Below are 21,512 nucleotides of genomic sequence, written 5' to 3'. Positions count from 1 at the left end.
GTCTTTTTTTTAGTACTTTTGCAACTTAAATATAGGGATTTTGTGTACTCACCGTAAAATTATTTTCTCCGTGCCATTCATTGGGGGACACAGTCCGTGGGTGTATGCTGCTGCCACTAGGAGGCTGACAATAAGTGATACAAAGAAAGTTAGCTCCTGCCCTGCAGTATACACCCTCCTGCTGGCTCTCAGCTAACCAGTTCGGTGCAAAAGCAGTAGGAGATCAATAACAACATATGAGCGTATAGCATGTCATATTATATATGAGAGTATAGCCTGTCAAATTATAAAACAAGCATAAGCTAATAACAGGGTGGGAGCTGTATCCCCCAATGAATGGCTTGAAGAAAAGGATTTTACGGTGAGTACACAAAAATCTCTATTTCTCCTTCGCCTCATTGGGGGACACAGTCCGTGGGACGTCCCAAAGCAGTACCTGGGTGGGGACAACATCAGATCAGGCCCTGTGTAACCGCTACTTACAAGTGCGCCACCGCGGCCTGCAGAGTCCGCCTGCCCAGACTCACATCTGTGGAAGTGTGGGAATTATAGTGCTTCAAGAATGCATGCGGACTGGACGAATCAGCAAGCTTGCAGGCGTGCTTTGCCGACGCCTGGTGCCTAGAACCCTCGATAGACAGGGAGATAGGCTGACATCTAACATGGAAGGACTGGATGGTGAAACGAATACACCAGGCTAACATGGCCGATGAAACGGCTAAACCCTTCCTGCAAATGTCAGGAAGCCTTACTCTTACAGTCAGGAAGCCCAAATAAAGAGTCCAACCTTCAGAAGGACGCCGTCCTCGAGGCGTACCTTCTCAGAGCACTCACTTTGTCCAGAATATGGGGAACTCATTCCATTTTGTGGACTGGTGCCGATAGAGATGAGGGAAGAACGATGCCCTCATAACAGTAGTAATACAATACCACCTTGGTAACAAGGGACAGGGATGGCCTGAGGATAACCTTGCCTTGAAGGTAACAAGGGAAAAAAGTCTGAAAGAACAGAGCAGCTAGCTCCGAAGACTCGTCAGGATGAGGATATCGCATAGAAAAAAAAGGGTGACCTTCCCTGCTAGTAAAGTCTGTCCTGATAAAAAGGAGTCTACTGTAAGACTCCTAGGACCATTAAGGTAGGGAAGAACCACATGTGAAAACTCCCTGCGAGGAAGTCCCTACTTGCAGTTTTGTTGCAATAAGGCGGAAAGGTACTAGCTCCGCAAACAAAAAACTGATGTGGTCAGTGTGGATCTCCGAGGATCACTGGGGGCACTTCTGCTTCCGAAAGGCTTTCGGAAGTAGTGGAAGGGGAGTAATGGAAACTGGTACCACGGAAGAACCAAAGCATGCAGTGCAATGGCTCTTGGATCTCGAGGCCGAACCACGAACTCAAGTACATTGGCGCTCAGTCTGGATGCCATCCGATCTACAACTGGAGAGCTCCAGTGAAGGCAGATCTGATTGAAGACTTCCGGGTGAAGTTCCCACTCACTTGAGGCGGAACCCTGACGGCTGGATATGTTTGCCACCCAGAGTTCTACTCCTGGGATATGTACTGCCGAGATCACCGAATGATAGATCTCGGCCCATCAGAGAATGTGAGGTATTCTCACATGGCCATGGTGCCTGACCGTGGGTACCTGCTAGATGATTGACGTATGGCACAACCGTGTCATTATCCAATTGAATTCGGATGGGGTGACCCGTCAGAAGGCAGTGGACCTGCTGTAGGACTACCGTTCAGATCTCCAGAGCAATGATCGGGAGAAGACTGGCATTGGTAGTTACTAATAACCATTGAATCGGGAGAAAGGCCCTGGATGAATATGGAGCTCAGAGACTACCGTCTGAAAGAATGTTTGACATGCTGAAAACGAGTGGAGTGAAGGAAACTGCTTCCATTGTCATCACCATTTTTCCTCAGAACCCTCCTAGCAAATCGAATGAAATGAGGGGATGAATGATCAAGTGCGCGAGCTCTCTGTTGAAGTGCCATAACCTTGTCTCGAGGGAGAATTACCATCCTTTTGGAAGTGTGCAGGATCATCCTCAAAAAAAGATATCTGCTGGGCTGGAAATGAGGAGAACTTGTCTAAGTTTAGCTGCCAGCCCAGGTGAGAGTTGTATCACAAGTGATATAGACGACTCAGCGTAGTCCTGGAAAAGCGGCTAGACAGTCGACCAAACAAGGAAGGACGACCACGCCTCTACGGTGCAAGAGGAACATGACAGCCGCGATGACCCTTGCGAACACTCTGGGTGTGGTAGCAAGGCCGAAGGACAAGGTCGTGACTTGAAAATGCTGTTCACGAATGGAAAAGCGAAGGAATTTTTGAAGAGGGGAAAATTAGGATTGTGAGGGTAAGCATCCTGAATGTTGATGGATGCCAGAAACTCCACCTTTTTCTGTTGAAGTAACTATCTGACAGTCCGTGGTATTTTTAATTGATGATACATCGGGCAGGGATACTGGTAGGTATACCACAGGAGATTCTACCCGGTTAATCTGCCAAGTGGCAGAATGCGCGGCTTCATCCAGCAGGTCATAGACTCTTGCCATCACCGCTCTCTTTTGATGGTGCAGAGTTAAAAATTAGGAACCCTCGATCCACCATCCTCTTAACAGTGAAGTGGAGAAGGATCATCCGCCTTCTTGCATCATCTGCCTTCTTGCATCATCTGCTAAATAGTGGTGATGCAGAGGGGGGTGCTCGGACGCCAAAAAGAGTGCCTCTGTACATCCACAGAGTTCAGGTCTCTGGGTGGATAGGACAGGTTGTCTGGAGTTAGGTCTGGATGCAGAAGAGGATACATGGAGGCGACAATCCGTGTGCTCGTCTGTTGATGGTGCGGGGTGATCGGTGGCCTTGAAGGGGCCCGTCACCCCTAAGAATCAGCCCAGGCGTGGCATCCCACGTCGCAGGAGAGGATACAGAGAGGCGACACTCTCCATGCTCGCCTGTTGATGGTTCGGGGAGATCGGAACCTTGAAAGGATCCGTCGCCCCATTCGTCCGTGGAAAAAAATAAAATCAAAAATGTAAAAAGGTAAAAATAAAATAAAGCATTTTGGGTTTGAATAGCAGACCCGTCCATGTGCCTCCTACGGACACTAAGCAAGAACTGGTTAGCTGAGAGCCAGCAGGAGGGTGTATACTGCAGGGGAGGAGCTAACTTCCTTTGTATCACTTAGTGTCAACAGCATACACCCACGGTCTGTGTCCCCCAATGAGGCAAAGGAGAAATCCGCTTTTGGTACGTAGTTTCTTCCTGCTCCACATTCATAGTGGTTCTCACCGCCATGAGAAGTTCCTCCATAACTTCTTACGAAAAGTAATATTTCTTACTGTTTTGGAACTGCTCAGCCCCTAAACCGGATTTGCCTTCATCCCACCACTCATTAGAGAAGGATCCCAGACCTCCCTAAGAGTCCGAGATATTTTCCTTTTTTTAGCCCCTGAAAGTGTTACTGAAAAGGACTGGGAAAAAGAGGCTACGAATGACTGGACCTCCTGGCGGACCATTCCCCTTGACTCTTCCTTAAAGAGTGCTGTTCCGCTTTAACAATTTTGTATGCGAAATTCTGACACAGGTGTTTCTTGTGGGAAGAAGGTAGTGTTTTGAGACAGGTGGAACATTTATGGGACCTTTGCTTGTTTTTACTTTTTGGAGCAGGCTCCTTGTCTCTCTAACTAGAAAAAAAAAAAAAGAGGCGAGAAGGAATCAATAAGTATAAATCCCTATGGGGAATTCCTGCTCCAAAAATAAAGAGACGCCAAAGACAGGTACTTACTGGGTTCAGGGTAGCACTGGGTTCTGCAGATGCAGAGTAAGAAGAACAACCACGCTCCATCATAGCAAAGGTCCTACCTTGTGGTGTCTTCAATCTAGGCTTCCTTATGTAGGAGTCGAGATCCCAGTGCGACTTCCTAATAGGATGATCCCCTCTCCGGTCTCGGTGAATGCCAGCAGCTGTAGGCATTCCCATGTAATCACTGGTGCGATCCACCCTGGAACGCACCAAAATGTATGCCCCGGCAATGCACAGGCAGAGTCTGCAAGAAACAACCAGGATCCCCTACGGCAAGCTAATTTGGTGGTGCGTTTCACTGTGGAACGCAACAGGAAGTAATGTCAAATGCCAGCGACGCCACATCTGGTCACCGCCCACAGGCACAGCACGAGGAGGAAGAGAGAAGGAGGAGAAACTGCGAGCTCATGATTGCCCCCGGCTCATGCCGCCCTGCTTTACCCAGAGGCGCAGGGAGGGCGGAAGAGTCATGTGTCTATTGGAGATAGGAGCAGCTTACAGTAGGGGAAGGCCGGAGCGATCGTCCTCAGCTGCCCGGCTTTAACGGGTAAGAAATAACAGCGTCTGTTGCCGGCCACAGAGCGCAGCAGGAGGACCTCCTCATGCCTCATGTGGGGTGGGGCTGTTTGACTTCTGTGTTTCCTGTCCCTATTAGGGCGGGAAGTATCCTCCTATGGTGCTGTCAGGGAGGGGGACTAGACAAATCCCTGCTGTTGCCGGTGGCCAGATCTCTGCAGGCCCTCTGCACATGCACCTGCCTTTTTTTTTTTATTCCCAGAAAGAGGAGGGCCAGGGAACGGAGTTGGAAGGACCTGGGGTGGCTGGGGGACATCAATTGTCTCTCTTCTGACATGTATTATGTCATAAGACAGAGAAATGTTTTTTAATAGCTGGCATACTTTTGTTTGTACGTGATCACCATTATTCATTCGTAAACGGTGATCACGTGATTGAGGATCAGAAAAACCGTCCCAGATCGTGTTCTCTAGAGTCTCAGCTACCCCTGGCTGAAACCTTGGATTTTTCCAACGCTGGGGGATGGCTGAATCTTATTCCCGATATGCATTAAAACGTGGGCAGTTAAGGGGAAAGAAGTACAAGTCAGGGTTGGGCTATTTAAAAAACCAAAACAAACAAACAAACAAAAAAAAAAAAAAAACACAAAAAAACACACAAAAAAAACCATCCTAATCTCTGATGATACCCCTGAGCACCATCAAATCCATTATCATCAAATGGAAAGAACCTGGTACCATAACAAACCTGCCAAGAGAGGGCCGCCCACCAAAACTCTCAGCCCGGGCAAGGAGGGCATAAGTTAGAGAGGCAGCACAGAGACCAAAAGGTAACCCTGTAGGAGCTGCAGAGTTCCCAAGCAGAGACTGGAGTATCTGTCCATACGACCACAATAAGCTGCACACTCTATAAAAGGTAGCCTTTAAGGAAGAGTGGGCAGAAAAAAGCCTTTACACACAAAAATTGTAGGGCTTGTTTTGAGTTTGCCAAAAGACATGTGGGAGACTCCCCAAATTTATGGGGGAAGGTGTGGTCAGAGGAGAACAAAATGTAACTTTTTGGCAACTATGGTAAACGCTATGTCTGGTGCCAAACCAACACAGCTTATCACTCCAAAAACATCATCCTCACAGTGAAACATGCTGGCAGCATCATACTTTGGGGATGTTTTTTGGCAGCAGGAATAAAGAAAATTGTGCAAGTTGAGGGGAAGATAGATGGTGTGAAATACAGGGATATTCTTCAGCAAAACCCATATCAGTCTATATGTGATTTGAGACTGGGACGGAGGTTCTCCTTCTAACAAGACAATGACCCAAAGCACACTGCACACGTTATTTCAGGGGAAATGTGAAAATGTTTTGGAGTGGCCTAGTCAAAGTCCAGACCTTAACCCAATTGAGAATATGTGGTCAAACTTGAAGATTGCTGTTCACCACAGTTATGAAATGTCCTTTAAATGTCTGTTCTACACCATGTTCCAAATTATTATGCAAATGATATTTTTCACTGATTTTCCTAAATGGTCGGTTTAAATGACAGTCAGTCTAATAAAAGTCATCACCTGTTAGAGAATACATCAAAATTTATTTAAGAAACCTCCCAATGATAACAGTATAATCTCCAAAATGAATAAAAACTCAAAATGCACTGTTCCAATTTATTAGGCACAGTAGAATTTCTAAACATTTGATATGTTTTAAAGAACTGAAAATGCTCATTTGTTGAATCTGCAGCATTAGGAGGTCACATTCACCGAACAAAAAGCTATTTAACTCCAAAACATCCCAGCAGGCCAAGTTACATGTTAACATAGGAACCCTTCTTTGATATCCCCTTCACAATTCTGCATCCATTGAACTTGTGAGTTTTTGGAGAATTTCTGCTTGTATTTTTTTGTGTGAAGTCAGAATAGCCTCCCAGAGCTGCTGTTTTGATGTGAACTGCCTCCCACCCTCATAGATCTTTTGCTTGATGATAATCCAAAGGTTCTCTATAGGGTTGAGGTCAGGGGAAGATAGTGGCCACACCATGAGTTTCTCTCTCTTATGCCCATAGCAGGCAATGACTCAGAGGTATTCTTTGCAGGATGAGATGGTGCATTGTCATGCATGAAGATGATTTTGCTCCTGAATGCACGTTTCTGCTTTTTATACCGTGGAAGATAGTTGTCAGAAACTCTATATACTTTGCAGAGGCCATTTTCACACCTTCAAGAACCTTAAAAGGCCCTACCAGCTGTTTCCCCATCATTCTGGCGCAAAAGATGACTCCTCCACCTCCTTGCTTAAGTAGCAGCCTGGTTGGGACATGGTGGCCATCCACCAACCATCCACTATTCAATCCATCTGGACCATCCAAGGTTGCGCAACACTCATCAGTAAACAAGACTGTTTGAAAATTAGTCTTTATGTATGTCTGGGCCCACTGCAATCGTTTCTGCTTGTGAACACTGTTTAGGGGTGGCCAAATAGTAGGCTTATGAACAAAAGCAAGCCTTTGAAGGATCCTACACCTTGAGGTTGGAGGGACTCCAGAGGAACCAGCAGCTTCAACTATCTGTTTGCTGGTTTGTAATGGCTTTTTAGCAGCTGCTCTCTTATTCTGATGAACTTGCCTGGCAGAAGCCTTCCTCATTATGCCTTTATCAGCACGAACACGTCTGTGCTCAGAATCAGCCACAAATCTCTTAAGAGTACAAAGATAACGCTTACGTTTTTTGGGAAATATCTAATGTTTCATCCCTTGACCAAGGCATTGCACTACTTGATGTTTTTCGGCAGCAGAGAGATCCTTTTTTTTTTTCCGATGTTACTTGAAAACCGTAGCCTGCGTAATAATGTGGAACATCATTTTTAAGTAGCTTTCCTATAATTAGAATCACCTGGAAAACTAATTATCACGTGTTTAAGATTGATTTCAGTGATCCATTGAGCCCTGAGACACAATACCATCCATGAGTTTATTTGAAAAGCAAAACAAATTAAATCTTTATGACACGTAAATCCAATTTGCATAATAATTTGGAACACAGTGTATTCCTGATCTAAGGATCTAGGATTTTGGTTGTGATGAATCTGAGCTGCCTTTTATGTAAATGCTCAGCAGTGAGCCAAGGCTGTGGATTTGAAGGCTGGAGTCAGGGAAATTGAGGAGTCGGAGGTTTGGCTTACCGACTCCACTGCCCTGATGCACACTGAAGTTTGTTATTTTCTTCACAATCAAAAGATTGTAGGCATGTTCTTTACATAAACTGATGCAATCCCTCAAAAAAAAAAACACCCAGTGAAATTCCAAGTTGTTAGGTAGCAAACCATGAAAAATGACAAGGGGGAGGAGGGAATAATAGTTTCGCAAGTCACTGTGTAAAGTTACGTTATTTGGATGTAAAGTCCATGGTGCAGGTCAATTTCCATAGCGTGTAGATGAGATCTGACCAGATATCTTCCAGTTTACCGCTACTGTATTCCCCTGTGGATTTTCCGCCTGCACATCCAGATGGAGAATCCACAGCACTTCTGCTATTAACACAGCATTACCTGTTTCATATGGATAGCACTCACTGATTTGTTCCTCTTGTGTAACGGCCTCCTCATCGTCTGGCAGGTAACGCTTGTCTATGGCCTCTTTGATCTGGTTATTGGCCCCTTTGGGATCCAAGTCCATGGCCCATGAAAAGTTCATGAGGGCTAAGTGTGTTTGACCAAGCTTCTTATACACCTGTGGAGGAAGAGAAAGAGGAAAGCTGCATGAGCACGTAAATGAATGTGAAAACTCTTGTATTTTGTGACAAAATCTTAATCTCTAGTGTGGACTCCCTGAAAACAGAAGATCTTCCAGAATAACCTCCCAGAAGCCTGCTAGGTGAATTCCTAATGACAGACAGTCCAGATCGCGGCAAGTTTCTGCCACTGGTCCACACTGAGGTCTGCCATGTTGCAAGAGGAGGCAGCTTTGTGTCTGCAGAAAAGCACAGAGGCATCAAAATTGGCCAGACCCAGCAATCCTGCCAGATTCAGAGCAGCACTTCCAAGCTCTATAGAGAAAAGCAAGAAAGTGCACAATCCCGGCTTAGGAAAGCATCCACCTTTAATGGACAACAGAGGTAGCCAGCAACCTACATGACCAGCATATAGAATTGAAAATCCCTCTGTTATTGAAAAGGGTTATAACTCATTGAACTGTAAACTGCAAAATTGATTATTTTTACAAACACTTAGCAATCTTAGGCTACGTTCACATTTGCGGTCTGCGCCACATGCGTCGCACTTGCGTTTTGCGCCGCATGCGTCCCTGCGGCGCCCGCGTCCAGGCGCAGAGGACGCAGCAAGTTGCATTTTTGCTGCGTCCAAAATCAATGAAAAAAAGGACGCATGCGGCGCAAAACGCAGCGTTGTGCATGCGTTTTGCTGCGTTTTTGTTTGCGTTGTGCGTTGCGGCGCCGACGCTGCGGCGCACAACGCAAATGTGAACGTAGCCTTACTCATTTAACAAGATGAGGCTAAGGCCCCTTTCACACATCAATTTTTTGCCGTCAGTCATAATCCGTCGGATCATTCGCAGATTGTGAAAAACTGATGCGACGGATCCATTTTTTGGACGGATCCGACTAGCGGATCTGGCTAATTGGATCGGAGCATGCTCAGTAAAAAAAAAAAAAAAAAAAAATGGAATCCTTTGCCGGTACTGTCATTTGACGGATCCGGCACCCATAGGCTTCCATTCTAGCAAACGACTGATCCGTTGCTGTCCGTTTTTTCGACGTACACAAAAAAAGTTACTTTGTCCGTTGTCTCCGGCCGTCGGACAAAATTTTCGTCAGACCCAGCGAACGAAATATGTAACGTGAGGCCATCCATCGCTAATACAAGTCTAAGAGGAAAAAACTGATCCTGCGGCATTAGTTGCTGGATCCGGTTTTTTTTTTTTCCAAAATTCGACGGATTGTGACTGATGGCAAAAAACTGATGTGTGAAAGGGGCCTTACCCTTTAAAATTAATCTCGTCCCATTTCAGCACCCCTCTACACTTTAAATTCAGCACTACCAGGTAGCGCAAAGACCATTCAGACAACATCTCAGGAAGAAAATCAGCTATAGGTGGCTGCAGTCATTGTTATGGTACACTTGACTCTTACCTTTCCTATTAAAAAGTAAACTAAGGATTCCTTGGGGACAATCTGTTTTAACTCCTCCAACTCTTGCAATGCAGACTAATATACATAATAAAAAAAAAAATTAGAAATAATAACAGTAAGTAAACCTTACCCCGCACCCACCAAAGAATACCCCACAAAAACAATTAACTCATAGTATATAGACCCGAAGATACCGCAATATCATACCTTATATTTCTCATTGGCAAACAAAATGGAGGCTCGGTGGAATTTGCATAGTGGATTTTTGGGATCTATAGAAATTGCTTTGTTGAGAGTATCCAAAGCCTTATCTGATTTTTTGAGCGCATGCTGCACCTATACCAAAATACACAATACAGTACATGTGAAGACCCAACTGAACATTCATTCTTATCCTAGTGTGCTTAAACAGATGGTCCATCAGTGCCCACTTACCACTCCTATATGGCACAGCAATACTGAACTTTGTGGGTTGATATCTAGTGCTTTCTGAAAATGCATCTCTGCCAAGCTAAACTTCTCTTGCTTGTAGTAAATCATTCCAAGACCATACCTGAGGCAGAAAGACATGGTTTGTAAACCAGCAGCCAGCTATATGGCCATGGTGGTACACGACCATTGACATGAAAGTGCAGCCAAACTGAATACCACGAATCTCACCATGCATTGTAGTGTCTGGGGTTGACACGGATAGCATTTCTAAAACAAGCGAGCGCTTTGTCCAACTCTTCTGTCAGCACAAATTCATGGCCCAGTAGCGTGAAGGCATATGCGTAGCCCGGATCCACTTGAATTGCTCGCTGGAAAAACTTAATGGCAATATCATGCTCCCTTTGCAGACTGAAACAGTTTCCGGCAGCACACCAAGCCTGAAATGAGAAACATTAGAAATTCTGGGAATACAAATACAGTAGGTGTACATTATTAATACCTAACTGATGGCATTATGGAAAATCACATTTATAGCACAGCCATAAAAGTCCAAAAGGCAGGAGTCCCATAGAACTGATTAGAATGGAGAGCGCGGTACACATGGTACTCCTCCATGTTGCAACCGCCATTTGACGCTCTACTGTGGATCTTATGGGCTTTAATTGTACCGGAGAAAGCTGGAGCATCAAAATCGGATTCCTGACTGATCTCAGTGGAACATGCATTCTGTAAATTCCCAACCTCTACCTCTGGTGAATTCTTATCCATATCTGTGAGGTCCTTGGAAAGTACAGACAGCGCCACATCTTTTTGTAAGTGCCACAGGGTGGTAGAGTAGATTTCCATGCCTTCCACACGATAATTTTCAATCCTGCGCACCTCGGAGAACACACGCTCTGCCTGCACAAACGGGAATATCAGCACTTAATTACTCGATAACATAAATCCAAATAAAAAAACTACAACATTTAAGAGCCTAGAATTTTCTGTAGAGGGGTCACTGACCAATTACATACTAATTCCGCTCATAATTGGCTAGAAGAACGTTTTGCATGTATTCTGAGATTATTGAAGTATTCAAGTGCTTTTTACATTGTGCACATTAACAATAAAACATCTGAAGAAATGCTGCTTTTATGGCTCCTCCACTGCCCCAAGTAAGGATAAATAAGCAAGAAACAAACAAAATAAAACATCGTAAACATTCCCATCTCCCGGTATTCTCTTTACAAAAAGTTTCAGCTAGTAACTTCACGATTTCCTATACAAATAATACAAGCAGAGGACATGCCCAGAGCTACCCATCAAGTCATGCTCTGGATAGTCGCTAACCATATCGGCAAGAGCAGAGACTCCAATGAGCCGCAGTGTCCTATTTATACAGAGGGCATTAGGGATTTTTTTTTTTTTTAAAGAGTGTTGTCTCCCTGGAGCAACCAATGTATTCATTAGAAAAAAAAGCCTGTAATGGATTAAATAACATACATCTCCCCCCAGTTTGGCAGAGCTGGTCAACCATTTGATATGTATGGTGCTTCACGATTCTCCACTGATAAAGTTTAGAGAGTTTTTGATCTTGCAGTTTTCAACACTTGATCCCTTTGCTTTTAGGGGGAATAAGTCGCTTACAGAAGAGTCTGGCAGCCCACTTTCTCCTGTGCCCACTGAAAACACATGGACACTCAACGAGGAAAGTTATTACAGAGATGTTGGGGAAACAGGTTTTCAGCAGATAGTCCTCTCATATGTTCTGCTAGCTTAACATGTCAGTGAATCTCTTGTACGGTACAGAAGGAACGCGTGCTAGTTATCCCTTACATGGGCAATCACAGTCCTCAGGGCAAACAGCCTTATTTTGGCCGCTCAGGAACCTCATCTCTTACCTGCAAATATTCTGCCAACTCAAAATAGGCTCTGCCAATCTGGCACAGTACCCATCCTGTGTTGTAGTGATGGGAAGGGAGGTGGCTCAGGATGTTGATCGCTTCTTTGCAATTATAGGAGCACAGAGCTACATAGCCTTTCCCCATGTCCCTCAGGAGGCTCATTAAACCTTCTAAGAAAACAAAAATAGATTTAGAACGCAAGATTTAGAAACAAAATAGGATTTACCATCTGCGGATATTAAAATGGCCCGTGCATCCTAAAAATATACGTTCCAGGTTTACCCCCTCAATGCATACTAAGTGCTGCTGTGCACTGTACCAGTTAGTATCCCCCAACTTAAAATTACATGCCTCAATTAAAATTTATCACCTACTAACCAAAAGATGGGTGCCAATTGTCTGATCTTTGAGAACCCACCAAATCACAAGAATGGGGGTCTTTTCTTACAATGTTAAATGGGGCAGCAGTTCCACATGTATACAGCCCTTTTATTCATTGTCTATGAGACTGATGAAGATAGCCAAGCTGTATGCAGCAACGAAATGGGCAGCCTTAAATATGTGAGGCGGCTGCTCCATTTAAAGGGAATCGGTCACCAGGTGCGATGCACTTTCAATAATTTTTTTGGGGGAGGGTTCTATTATTAATGCATTCATTATATGGTAAAAATTGCTCTTCGGGTCAGTATGATTAATAATAATAAGTCTTGGAGACGGGAGTGGGAGGTTCTGATTATTGAGGATGTTAACCTTTGATCATTAGCAGAACGGAGAGCACGGATAGGGTGGTAGACTGGGACCAGGGAGGAGATTTAGGGTGGTGCTGAGCCATGGAGAGCTTTGTGGATGAGGGTAATAGTTTTGTACTGGATTCTGGAGTGGATGGGTAACCAGTGTAATGACTGGCACAAGGTAGAGGCATCGGTGTAACGGTTGGTGAGGAATATGATCCTGGCAGCTGCATTCAGGACAGACTGGAGAGGGGAGAGTTTGGTAAGAGGGAGGATGATTTTTATAGAGTTACAATAGTCCAGACGAGAATGAATGAGTGAAACAGTAAGAGTTTTTGCAGAGTCGAAAGTAAGAAAAGGGCGAATTCTAGAAATGTTTTTGAGATGCAGAAAAAAAGAGCGAGCCAGTGATCGGATGTGGGGGGTAAATGAAAGCTCGGAATCAAGTATGACCCCAAGGCAGCGGGTGATTATAGCAATACCAAACTTGTATGTTTTTCTGCTTTTCTCTTATAGTGGCTAAAAAAAAACAACAACTAGGCACTTTGCAAGCAAAAAAAAAAAAAAAAAAAAGCAACAATAAGTATATATATATGTATATATATATATATATATATATATATATATATATATATATATATATATATATATATATATATATATATATATATATATATATATATATATATATATATATATATATATACACACACATACACATACATATACACATATATATATATATATACATATATATATATATATATATATATATATACACACAGTGGGGCAAAAAAGTATTTAGTCAGTCAGCAATAGTGCAAGTTCCACCACTTAAAAAGATGAGAGGCGTCTGTAATTTACATCATGGGTAGACCTCAACTATGGGAGACAAACTGATAAAAAAAAAAAATCCAGAAAATCACATTGTCTGTTTTTTTATCATTTTATTTGCATATTATGGTGGAAAATAAGTATTTGGTTAGAAACAAACAATCAAGATTTCTGGCTCTCACAGACCTGTAACTTCTTCTTTAAGGCTACGTTCACATTTGCGTTGTGCGCCGCAGCGTCGGCGCCGCAGCGCACAACGCAAACAAAAACGCAGCAAAACACATGCACAACGCTGCGTTTTGCGCCGCATGCGTCCTTTTTTTAATTGAATTTGGACGCAGCAAAAATGCAACTTGCTGCGTCCTCTGCGCCCGGACGCGGGCGCCGCAGCGACGCATGCGGCGCAAAACGCAAGTGCGACGCATGTCCATGCGCCCCCATGTTAAATATAGGGGCGCATGACGCATGCGGCGACGCTGCGGCGCCCGCCGCTAATGTGAACGTAGCCTAAGAGTCTCCTCTTTCCTCCACTCATTACCTGTAGTAATGGCACCTGTTTAAACTTGTTATCAGTATAAAAAGACACCTGTGCACACCCTCAAACAGTCTGACTCCAAACTCCACTATGGTGAAGACCAAAGAGCTGTCAAAGGACACCAGAAACAAAATTGTAGCCCTGCACCAGGCTGGGAAGACTGAATCTGCAATAGCCAACCAGCTTGGAGTGAAGAAATCAACAGTGGGAGCAATAATTAGAAAATGGAAGACATTCAAGACCACTGATAATCTCCCTCGATCTGGGGCTCCACGCAAAATCCCACCCCGTGGGGTCAGAATGATCACAAGAACGGTGAGCAAAAATCCCAGAACCACGCGGGGGGACCTAGTGAATGAACTGCAGAGAGCTGGGACCAATGTAACAAGGCCTACCATAAGTAACACTACGCCACCATGGACTCAGATCCTGCAGTGCCAGACGTGTCCCACTGCTTAAGCCAGTACATGTCCGGGCCCGTCTGAAGTTTGCTAGAGAGCATTTGGATGATCCAGAGGAGTTTTGGGAGAATGTCCTATGGTCTGATGAAACCAAACTGGAACTGTTTGGTAGAAACACAACTTGTCGTGTTTGGAGGAAAAAGAATACTGAGTTGCATCCATCAAACACCATACCTACTGTAAAGCATGGTGGTGGAAACATCATGCTTTGGGGCTGTTTCTCTGCAAAGGGGCCAGGACGACTGATCCGGGTACATGAAAGAATGAATGGGGCCATGTATCGTGAGATTTTGAGTGCAAACCTCCTTCCATCAGCAAGGGCATTGAAGATGAAACGTGGCTGGGTCTTTCAACATGACAATGATCCAAAGCACACCGCCAGGGCAACGAAGGAGTGGCTTCGTAAGAAGCATTTCAAGGTCCTGGAGTGGCCTAGCCAGTCTCCAGATCTCAACCCTATAGAAAACCTTTGGCGGGAGTTGAAAGTCCGTGTTGCCAAGCGAAAAGCCAAAAACATCACTGCTCTAGAGGAGATCTGCATGGAGGAATGGGCCAACATACCAACAACAGTGTGTGGCAACCTTGTGAAGACTTACAGAAAACGTTTGACCTCTGTCATTGCCAACAAAGGATATATTACAAAGTATTGAGATGAAATTTTGTTTCTGACCAAATACTTATTTTCCACCATAATATGCAAATAAAATGATAAAAAAAACAGACAATGTGATTTTCTGGATTTTTTTTTTCTCAGTTTTGTCTCCCATAGTTGAGGTCTACCTATGATGTAAATTACAGACGCCTCTCATCTTTTTAAGTGGTGGAACTTGCACTATTGCTGACTGACTAAACACTTATTTGCCCCACTGTATATATTTTATTTATTTATATATAAAAAAAATCTGTTACTGGACCGGTTGTGGTTTTTTTTTTGTTTTCCCCCCCAATTACACAGCTGCAATTAGGAGCTTGCTCAGGTCACTGCAGCTATAGGCAGGTGCCGGCTATATAATGGGCTGGCACCGGCCTTGTGTGGAGTGAACTCAGCCTCTGAACCGGTTCCATAAACCTGCACCTGCTCCATGATGGAAATAAACATGACTGAGTGTGAATGGGGTTAAAGCTCCTCATGACAAGCCATGCTTTTTACATCTAAAAGTTTGAAATGTTTCTCGCCCCACAAATCTCCCTGCAATTTACACTATCGCACACAACGTTATAGTCTAACGAACTGATTTACTGGCCCTACTGCACAAATACCATTGAACACCAACTGGACGTGAAGACACTGCTCACCCGCTGCTGCCCTTTGTATTGTCAGTGCTTGGATTTGAGGACCTACACTGGAAATTTTGCCCTCAGAGATGATTGAAGAATCGAGCTTGCTAATTTCCAAACTCTCGTTCATGTTAGCTTGTGTAACGCCACCTTTATTGGTTTTGCTTTTGGTTTTACGGTTTGGGATTTTGGGTGGAAATTTCATTTTCAGCTTTTTACTGTTTTCCTGTAACCAAAACCAACAGAACAAATAAATATATCAGGCAGTTATAATATTTAATCGTCATTATATTTTAGACAAACCCAACTAAGACTCAATGGAGTCAGTCACCAGTAGTTTAGGAGGAGCTTGGCACACCCCTAAGATATCCCTAGTTAAAGGGATCACGCTCAGTGGGAAATAGGGTCAGGTTCTCCTTCTACAGTATACACATTTAAGACTGATGCATAATAATACCTTGGTGGTTGAGCTGTCGCTGGTGAAAAGGCGGGAACTACGACGTGGTAATGCATTCGGAGGGGCGGCTATAGTTGGACTCAGTACCTGAGGTGTAGTGCTATAAAAAAAAAACAAAAAAAAAACACCTAAACCATTACACACGATTATCACATTTACAGAAGGGAGTACTGCTATGACACTAATAAAACCAAGTAAAAAATTAAGCTGTTCAGCAGGAGAAGCAAAACAATATAGATTTAAGGACACACAAAAAAGGGTCATTCCACATCAAGTGGACCAGTGTTAAAAATCATCCCCACTCGACCTTCTCCGATTTTGCTGAAAATTTATAAGGATGTACATGTATGTTTGAAAAGAGGTTCTGTAAATTTTTAGGGCCAGATCTCAAATACATTGGGCACTGTTGACCTTTCACTGGAGGTTCCACCAAGCCTGCCGCTTCAGCTAAGAGGATTTTGCAAACTTTGGCACATAGCCATTAGAGTTCTATACTGGCTATGATGCTGAAATTTGGCATACTAGCTCAACTTTTGCTGCTAAACACGATAAAATTATTACCGGCTATGACAAAACAATATTTCGGCCACAATTTTGTGTCAAAGTAGCTTGAAAAACGCGTTGCATAAAATTTATGCCAAACTTTGCCCATATATAACTCAAGACCAAAAACCAATAGTAACTGGTGCTTTGCCCTGTACACCAAACATCTACATGACTTTGCATTGCTGCAATATCACGGTCAAAGCATATGTATTTGTGGAAATATTCACACCCACATATGATGAAAAACTTAAAAAAAAACGAATTTTACCTATTTTTAGGTCAAATTTCTCAAAAAGGGTACCCCTAAAATATATTAATTCTGATATCATTAGAAAGAGCACATTTTTCTCTACAAGGATCATTGTTTTCTTTTTTGGAGTCTCTCAGTTTAAGAAATGAAAAATGCCACTGAACATGGTGTTATTTATTAATACGCAATGAATGGTAACTGCACTATTCAAACCCTTGCGTTGGTCCATGGTGGTTATACCACAACCAATTCCCTAAGAATTGGTATTATAATCATATTAAGAATTGTAATAATGCTGTCTTTCGAGAATTGGCAGCCCCATCGCCTAGGAGCCATGGCCGATAGCCGTGCAAGGCGAGCCTCGGGCGGTCTCTCTATCGCAGGTTCCGAAGCCTGAGGGTGGGTGTCTTTGCCTAGGATCCCAAGCCTAATATTGGGTATCTTTTGTTGGTTCCCAAGCCATAATGTTCAGTCTAAGTGGTCTGGAATTGTTGCTGAATTTGCAACATAATCGGTTCAGAGAAGCTGTATTGTCGGCCCATTGCTGTTGCAGCTGGTGCTGGAATTATTCCAATGATTGACTGCTCGGGAATCCAGCATGTATCATTTCTCACAGGCCAGTGAAAGAAGCTAGCTGGTCCATGAGGATGCATAAAATTTATTAATGCATCATGCTCGTCGACTGAAATTTCAGAAATATTCCCAATCCACCAGTTCCTATTGTAAATGCAGGCAATGTATTGCCCTGGCTGGAGGTTTACAATTGGCACAAAAGGCATTTCTGATCTGACAGATCTATCTACATGAGCAATGAAAGATGATGGGTCATTTGACACCCTTGAAATGCGAATCTTTTTGTCATCAATTGGCACAAACTGGTAATTTTCTCTTGTTCCAGCAATTGTATGTCCATCTTTGAACCTTTCCTCTTGAACTACCCGTATTTCGTCAATTTTTTTTCTTATGGAATAAAAAAAAAAAAAAAAAAAAAAAAAAAAAAAAAAAAAAAAAAAACTTGATTCCATGCAGTTGCTCGTTGCAAAAGTTGAATAAATCCACCGGGGTCAGTATTTGGTTTTCAGTTGGGCGTTGAAGACTGGCACGAGCTGCCAACCTCTTTGCTGTCCCTCCAATCCCATCACAGGGCGACTTTCCATGACTGGTACCAAAAAAATTCCATTCAGCGCTGATATTGAAATCAGCAGTGTGGTGGCACAAGTTGAGAACATTTTTGAAATTTTTGTACTGGGCTGCAGATCCATCGCTGAAGTAGTGGATATGACGAATCCCATAGATGAGTCTTGAGATACTCCACAATTACTGTTAAGAAAGTGTGGACTGCAACTGTGTCATGTCGTGAGCAATCACTGATTATGCACAAGCTGATGTTCTGCGCAGCTTCACCATTTAACTCCTTGAAGTAAATTACAAATGGGTGTACTGTAGCTTGACTATTTTCCCAGTGGAAACCTTGAATGGCATCTTGAACAATAAATGAGTAATTTTCAGCAAAGTCCATAAGGATCACAAGCGCTCCAGGTCGCAGATTTTACTTCAACGATTTCAGATATCAACTTTGATGCTTGGCGATGTAGTGATGGCTACAAAGTTTAGAAATTTTCAAAACCAATTCTTCAATGAAATCTTCTATAGTCAGTTTGGTATCAAGCTTGTCTCGATCAGTGTGAATCCATTGTTGGAACTCAATAATATCTTCAGGGTCACTGTTGACAAACACATTGACTAGAAATTCTTTGAAAACTTCAGGACCCGGGCATTTATCACAACGGCCAAGCATACAGTCCTTGGATTCAATTCCACAGACCATTTTGCATATGAGCTCTTTGTAGTCATCATTGATTGGGCATGCTGCAAGCATTAGTTTGACATTTTGGTGAATGGTACACACACATAAACGGAATGTGTTCTAGCAGATCCAACGGTTACGCACCACTTTGGCCGAAGCTCACAAAACTTGGAAAATCCAATTTCAGGGCCATTCCGATCCCCATAGGCAACAAAACATTTCCCTCATATTGCTCAGTAATAGTCGCTTTTGCATCTGCTTTTTTTCTCTTGCTATTCGCACTGATACATAGTCTTTTTTACCAGGGCACATTCGACTGAATTCATCATCCTCGCTCTGATTGGCTGTTGAAAGTGAAACAGCCAATCAGAGCGATCGTAGCCACGGGGTGGTGAAGCCACCCCCCCCTGGGCTGAAGTACCACTCCCCCTGTCCCTGCAGATCGGGTGAAATTGGAGTTAACCCTTTCACCCGATCTGCAGGGACGCGATCATTCCATGACGCCACATAGGCGTCACAGGTCGGATTGGCACCGACTTTCATGACGCCTACGTGGTGTCAAAGGTCGGGAAGGGGTTAAGTTGATTTGGAGATATGCTTAGGGTTGTTATGCGGAAAGGTGACATTTGTCATTTTCATCTTTTTAGCAGCGGCATCAAGGTTAGTTTTTTTTTGCAAAAATTAACTGATATTCTGAACTCATGTTTTCTTCCACCTCGACAGCCTCAAACAGAATGCTATCTCCACCATGCTTCACTGTGGGCATGATATTCTTTTGGTGATGCGCAATGTTGGCTTTGCATCAAACATTGCTTCAAATTATGGGCAGAAAGTAAAACCTTGGTTTCATCCTGTGTCTTGCAGTGTGAAGGACAGGGTCCCAATACTAAATGTGCCCTCCTCCACTGATACCAAGGTTAAACTGATTGTCTCAGTGTCCAGAAGCAAGAATAGCCTTCATAGAAGGAGATCATTTTGTTCTTATAGTCTCCACACCTTCACCCTTTGGTATTATTCAGTCCCCAATAAAATAGGGATTTTTGTGTACTCACCGTAAAATCCTTTTCTCCGAGCCAATCATTGGGGGACACAGACCGTGGGTGTATGGTGCTGCCACTAGGAGGCTGACACTAAGTGATACAAAGAAACTTAGCTCCTCCCCTGCAGTATACACCCTCCTGCTGGCTCTCAGCTAACCAGTTCAGTACAAAAGCAGTAGGAGATCAATAACATATGAGCGTACAGAATGTCACATGATATATATGAGAGTATAGCATGTCAAATTATAAAACAAGCACAAGCTAATAATAGGGTGGGAGCTGTGTCCCTCAATGAATGGCTCGGAGAAAAGGATTTTACAGTGAGTACACAAAAATCCCTATTTCTCCTACGCTTCATTGGGAGACACAAACCGTGGGACGCCCCAAAGCAGTCCCTGGGTGGGGACAACATCAGATAAGGCCCTGCGTAACCGCTACTTAAAAGTGCGACACCGCGGCCTGCAGAGTACACCTGCCCAGACTCACGTCTGTGAAAGTCTGGGAATTATAGTGCTTCAAGAATGCATGCGGACTGGACGAACATGCAAGCTTGCAGTCGTGCTGTGCCGACGCCTGGTGCGTAGAATCCAAGAAACCTCGATAGACAGGGAGATAGGCTGACATCTAACACGGAAGGATTCCTGGATGGTGTAACAAATCCACCAAGCAAACATGGCCGATGAAACGGCTAAACCCTTCCTGTAACCGTCAGGAAGCAGTCCTCTTATAGTGAGGTAGCACAAATAAAGTGTCCAACCTTCGGAAGGACGCCGTCCTCGAGACGTATCTACTCAGAGCACTCACCACGTCCAGAATATGGGGAACCCATTCCGTTATGTGGACTGGTGCCGTAAGAGATGAGGGAAGAACGATGCCCTCATAACTGTGGGAATACAATACCACCTTGGTAAACAAAGGATGGGGATTGCCTGTAGACAACCTTGCCTTGATGGTAATAAGGGAAAAAGGTCTGAAAGAACAGAGAGGCTAGCTCCGAAGACTCGTCAGGATGAGGAGATCGCAGAGAAAAAAGGGCGATGTTCCCTGATAGTAAAGTCTGTCCGGATCAAAAGGAGTCTACTGTAAGACTCCCAGGATCATTAAGGTCCCAAAGATCTAATGGTATGTGATAGGGAAGAACCACATGTGAAGACTCCCTGCGAGGAAGTCCATATTTGCAGTTTTGTTGCAATAAGACGGAAAAATACTAGTTCAGCAACCGAGAAAAAACCTGACATGGTCAGTGCGGATCTCCCAGGATCACTGGGGCCCTTCCTGCTTCCAAAAATATCTTGGAAGCAGTGGAAGAGGGGTGAAGGAAACTGGTACCGTGGAAGAACCAGAGCATGCACTGCGATGGCTTTTGGACCTGGAGGCCGAACCATGAACTTACAGTACATTGGCGTTCAGTCTGGATGCCATCCGACCTACATCTGGAGTGCTCCAGAGAAGACGGATCTGATGGAAGACTTCCGGGTGAAGTTCCAACTCACATGAGGCGAGACCGTGACGGCGTCAACCACCCAGAGTTCTACACCCGAGATGTGTAGTGCCGAGATCATCAGATGATAGATAGTGGTCCAACAGAGAATGTGAGGTACCTCGACCATGACGCCTGACCGTGGGTACCTGCTAGATGATTGACGTATGGCACAGACGTGGGATTGTCAGATTGAATCGGATGGGGTGACCCGCCAGAAGGCAGTGGCCTGCTGTAGAACTAGCTGTACCGTTCAGATCCCCAGAACAATGATCAGGAGGAGAGGACTGTCATCGGTAGTCACTAATA

General features: G+C 44.0%; 1 protein-coding gene across 2 annotated transcripts in view; it reads right to left on the bottom strand.

The window, feature by feature from the left end:
* CDC27 (cell division cycle 27) overlaps positions 1-21,512 on the bottom strand; it is a 59,303-nt gene that overhangs the window by 13,440 nt on the left and 24,351 nt on the right. The window contains exons 10-18 of one of the 2 annotated variants that reach the window (XM_077252713.1): positions 16,081-16,180; positions 15,642-15,849; positions 11,782-11,954; positions 10,646-10,798; positions 10,127-10,335; positions 9,902-10,019; positions 9,674-9,802; positions 9,467-9,541; positions 7,869-8,049 (exon numbers count right to left, since the gene is read on the bottom strand). In XM_077252713.1, coding sequence (XP_077108828.1) covers positions 7,869-8,049; positions 9,467-9,541; positions 9,674-9,802; positions 9,902-10,019; positions 10,127-10,335; positions 10,646-10,798; positions 11,782-11,954; positions 15,642-15,849; positions 16,081-16,180 — 1,346 coding nt within the window. The remainder of the gene's footprint in view (positions 1-7,868; positions 8,050-9,466; positions 9,542-9,673; positions 9,803-9,901; positions 10,020-10,126; positions 10,336-10,645; positions 10,799-11,781; positions 11,955-15,641; positions 15,850-16,080; positions 16,181-21,512) is intronic. The other variant, XM_077252714.1, reaches the window with a different exon arrangement.

This window comes from Ranitomeya variabilis, chromosome 4, assembly GCF_051348905.1.
Source record: "Ranitomeya variabilis isolate aRanVar5 chromosome 4, aRanVar5.hap1, whole genome shotgun sequence".
NCBI classification, from domain to species: Eukaryota; Metazoa; Chordata; class Amphibia; order Anura; family Dendrobatidae; genus Ranitomeya; species Ranitomeya variabilis.
This window is presented reverse-complemented; position numbering and strand designations above follow the sequence as displayed.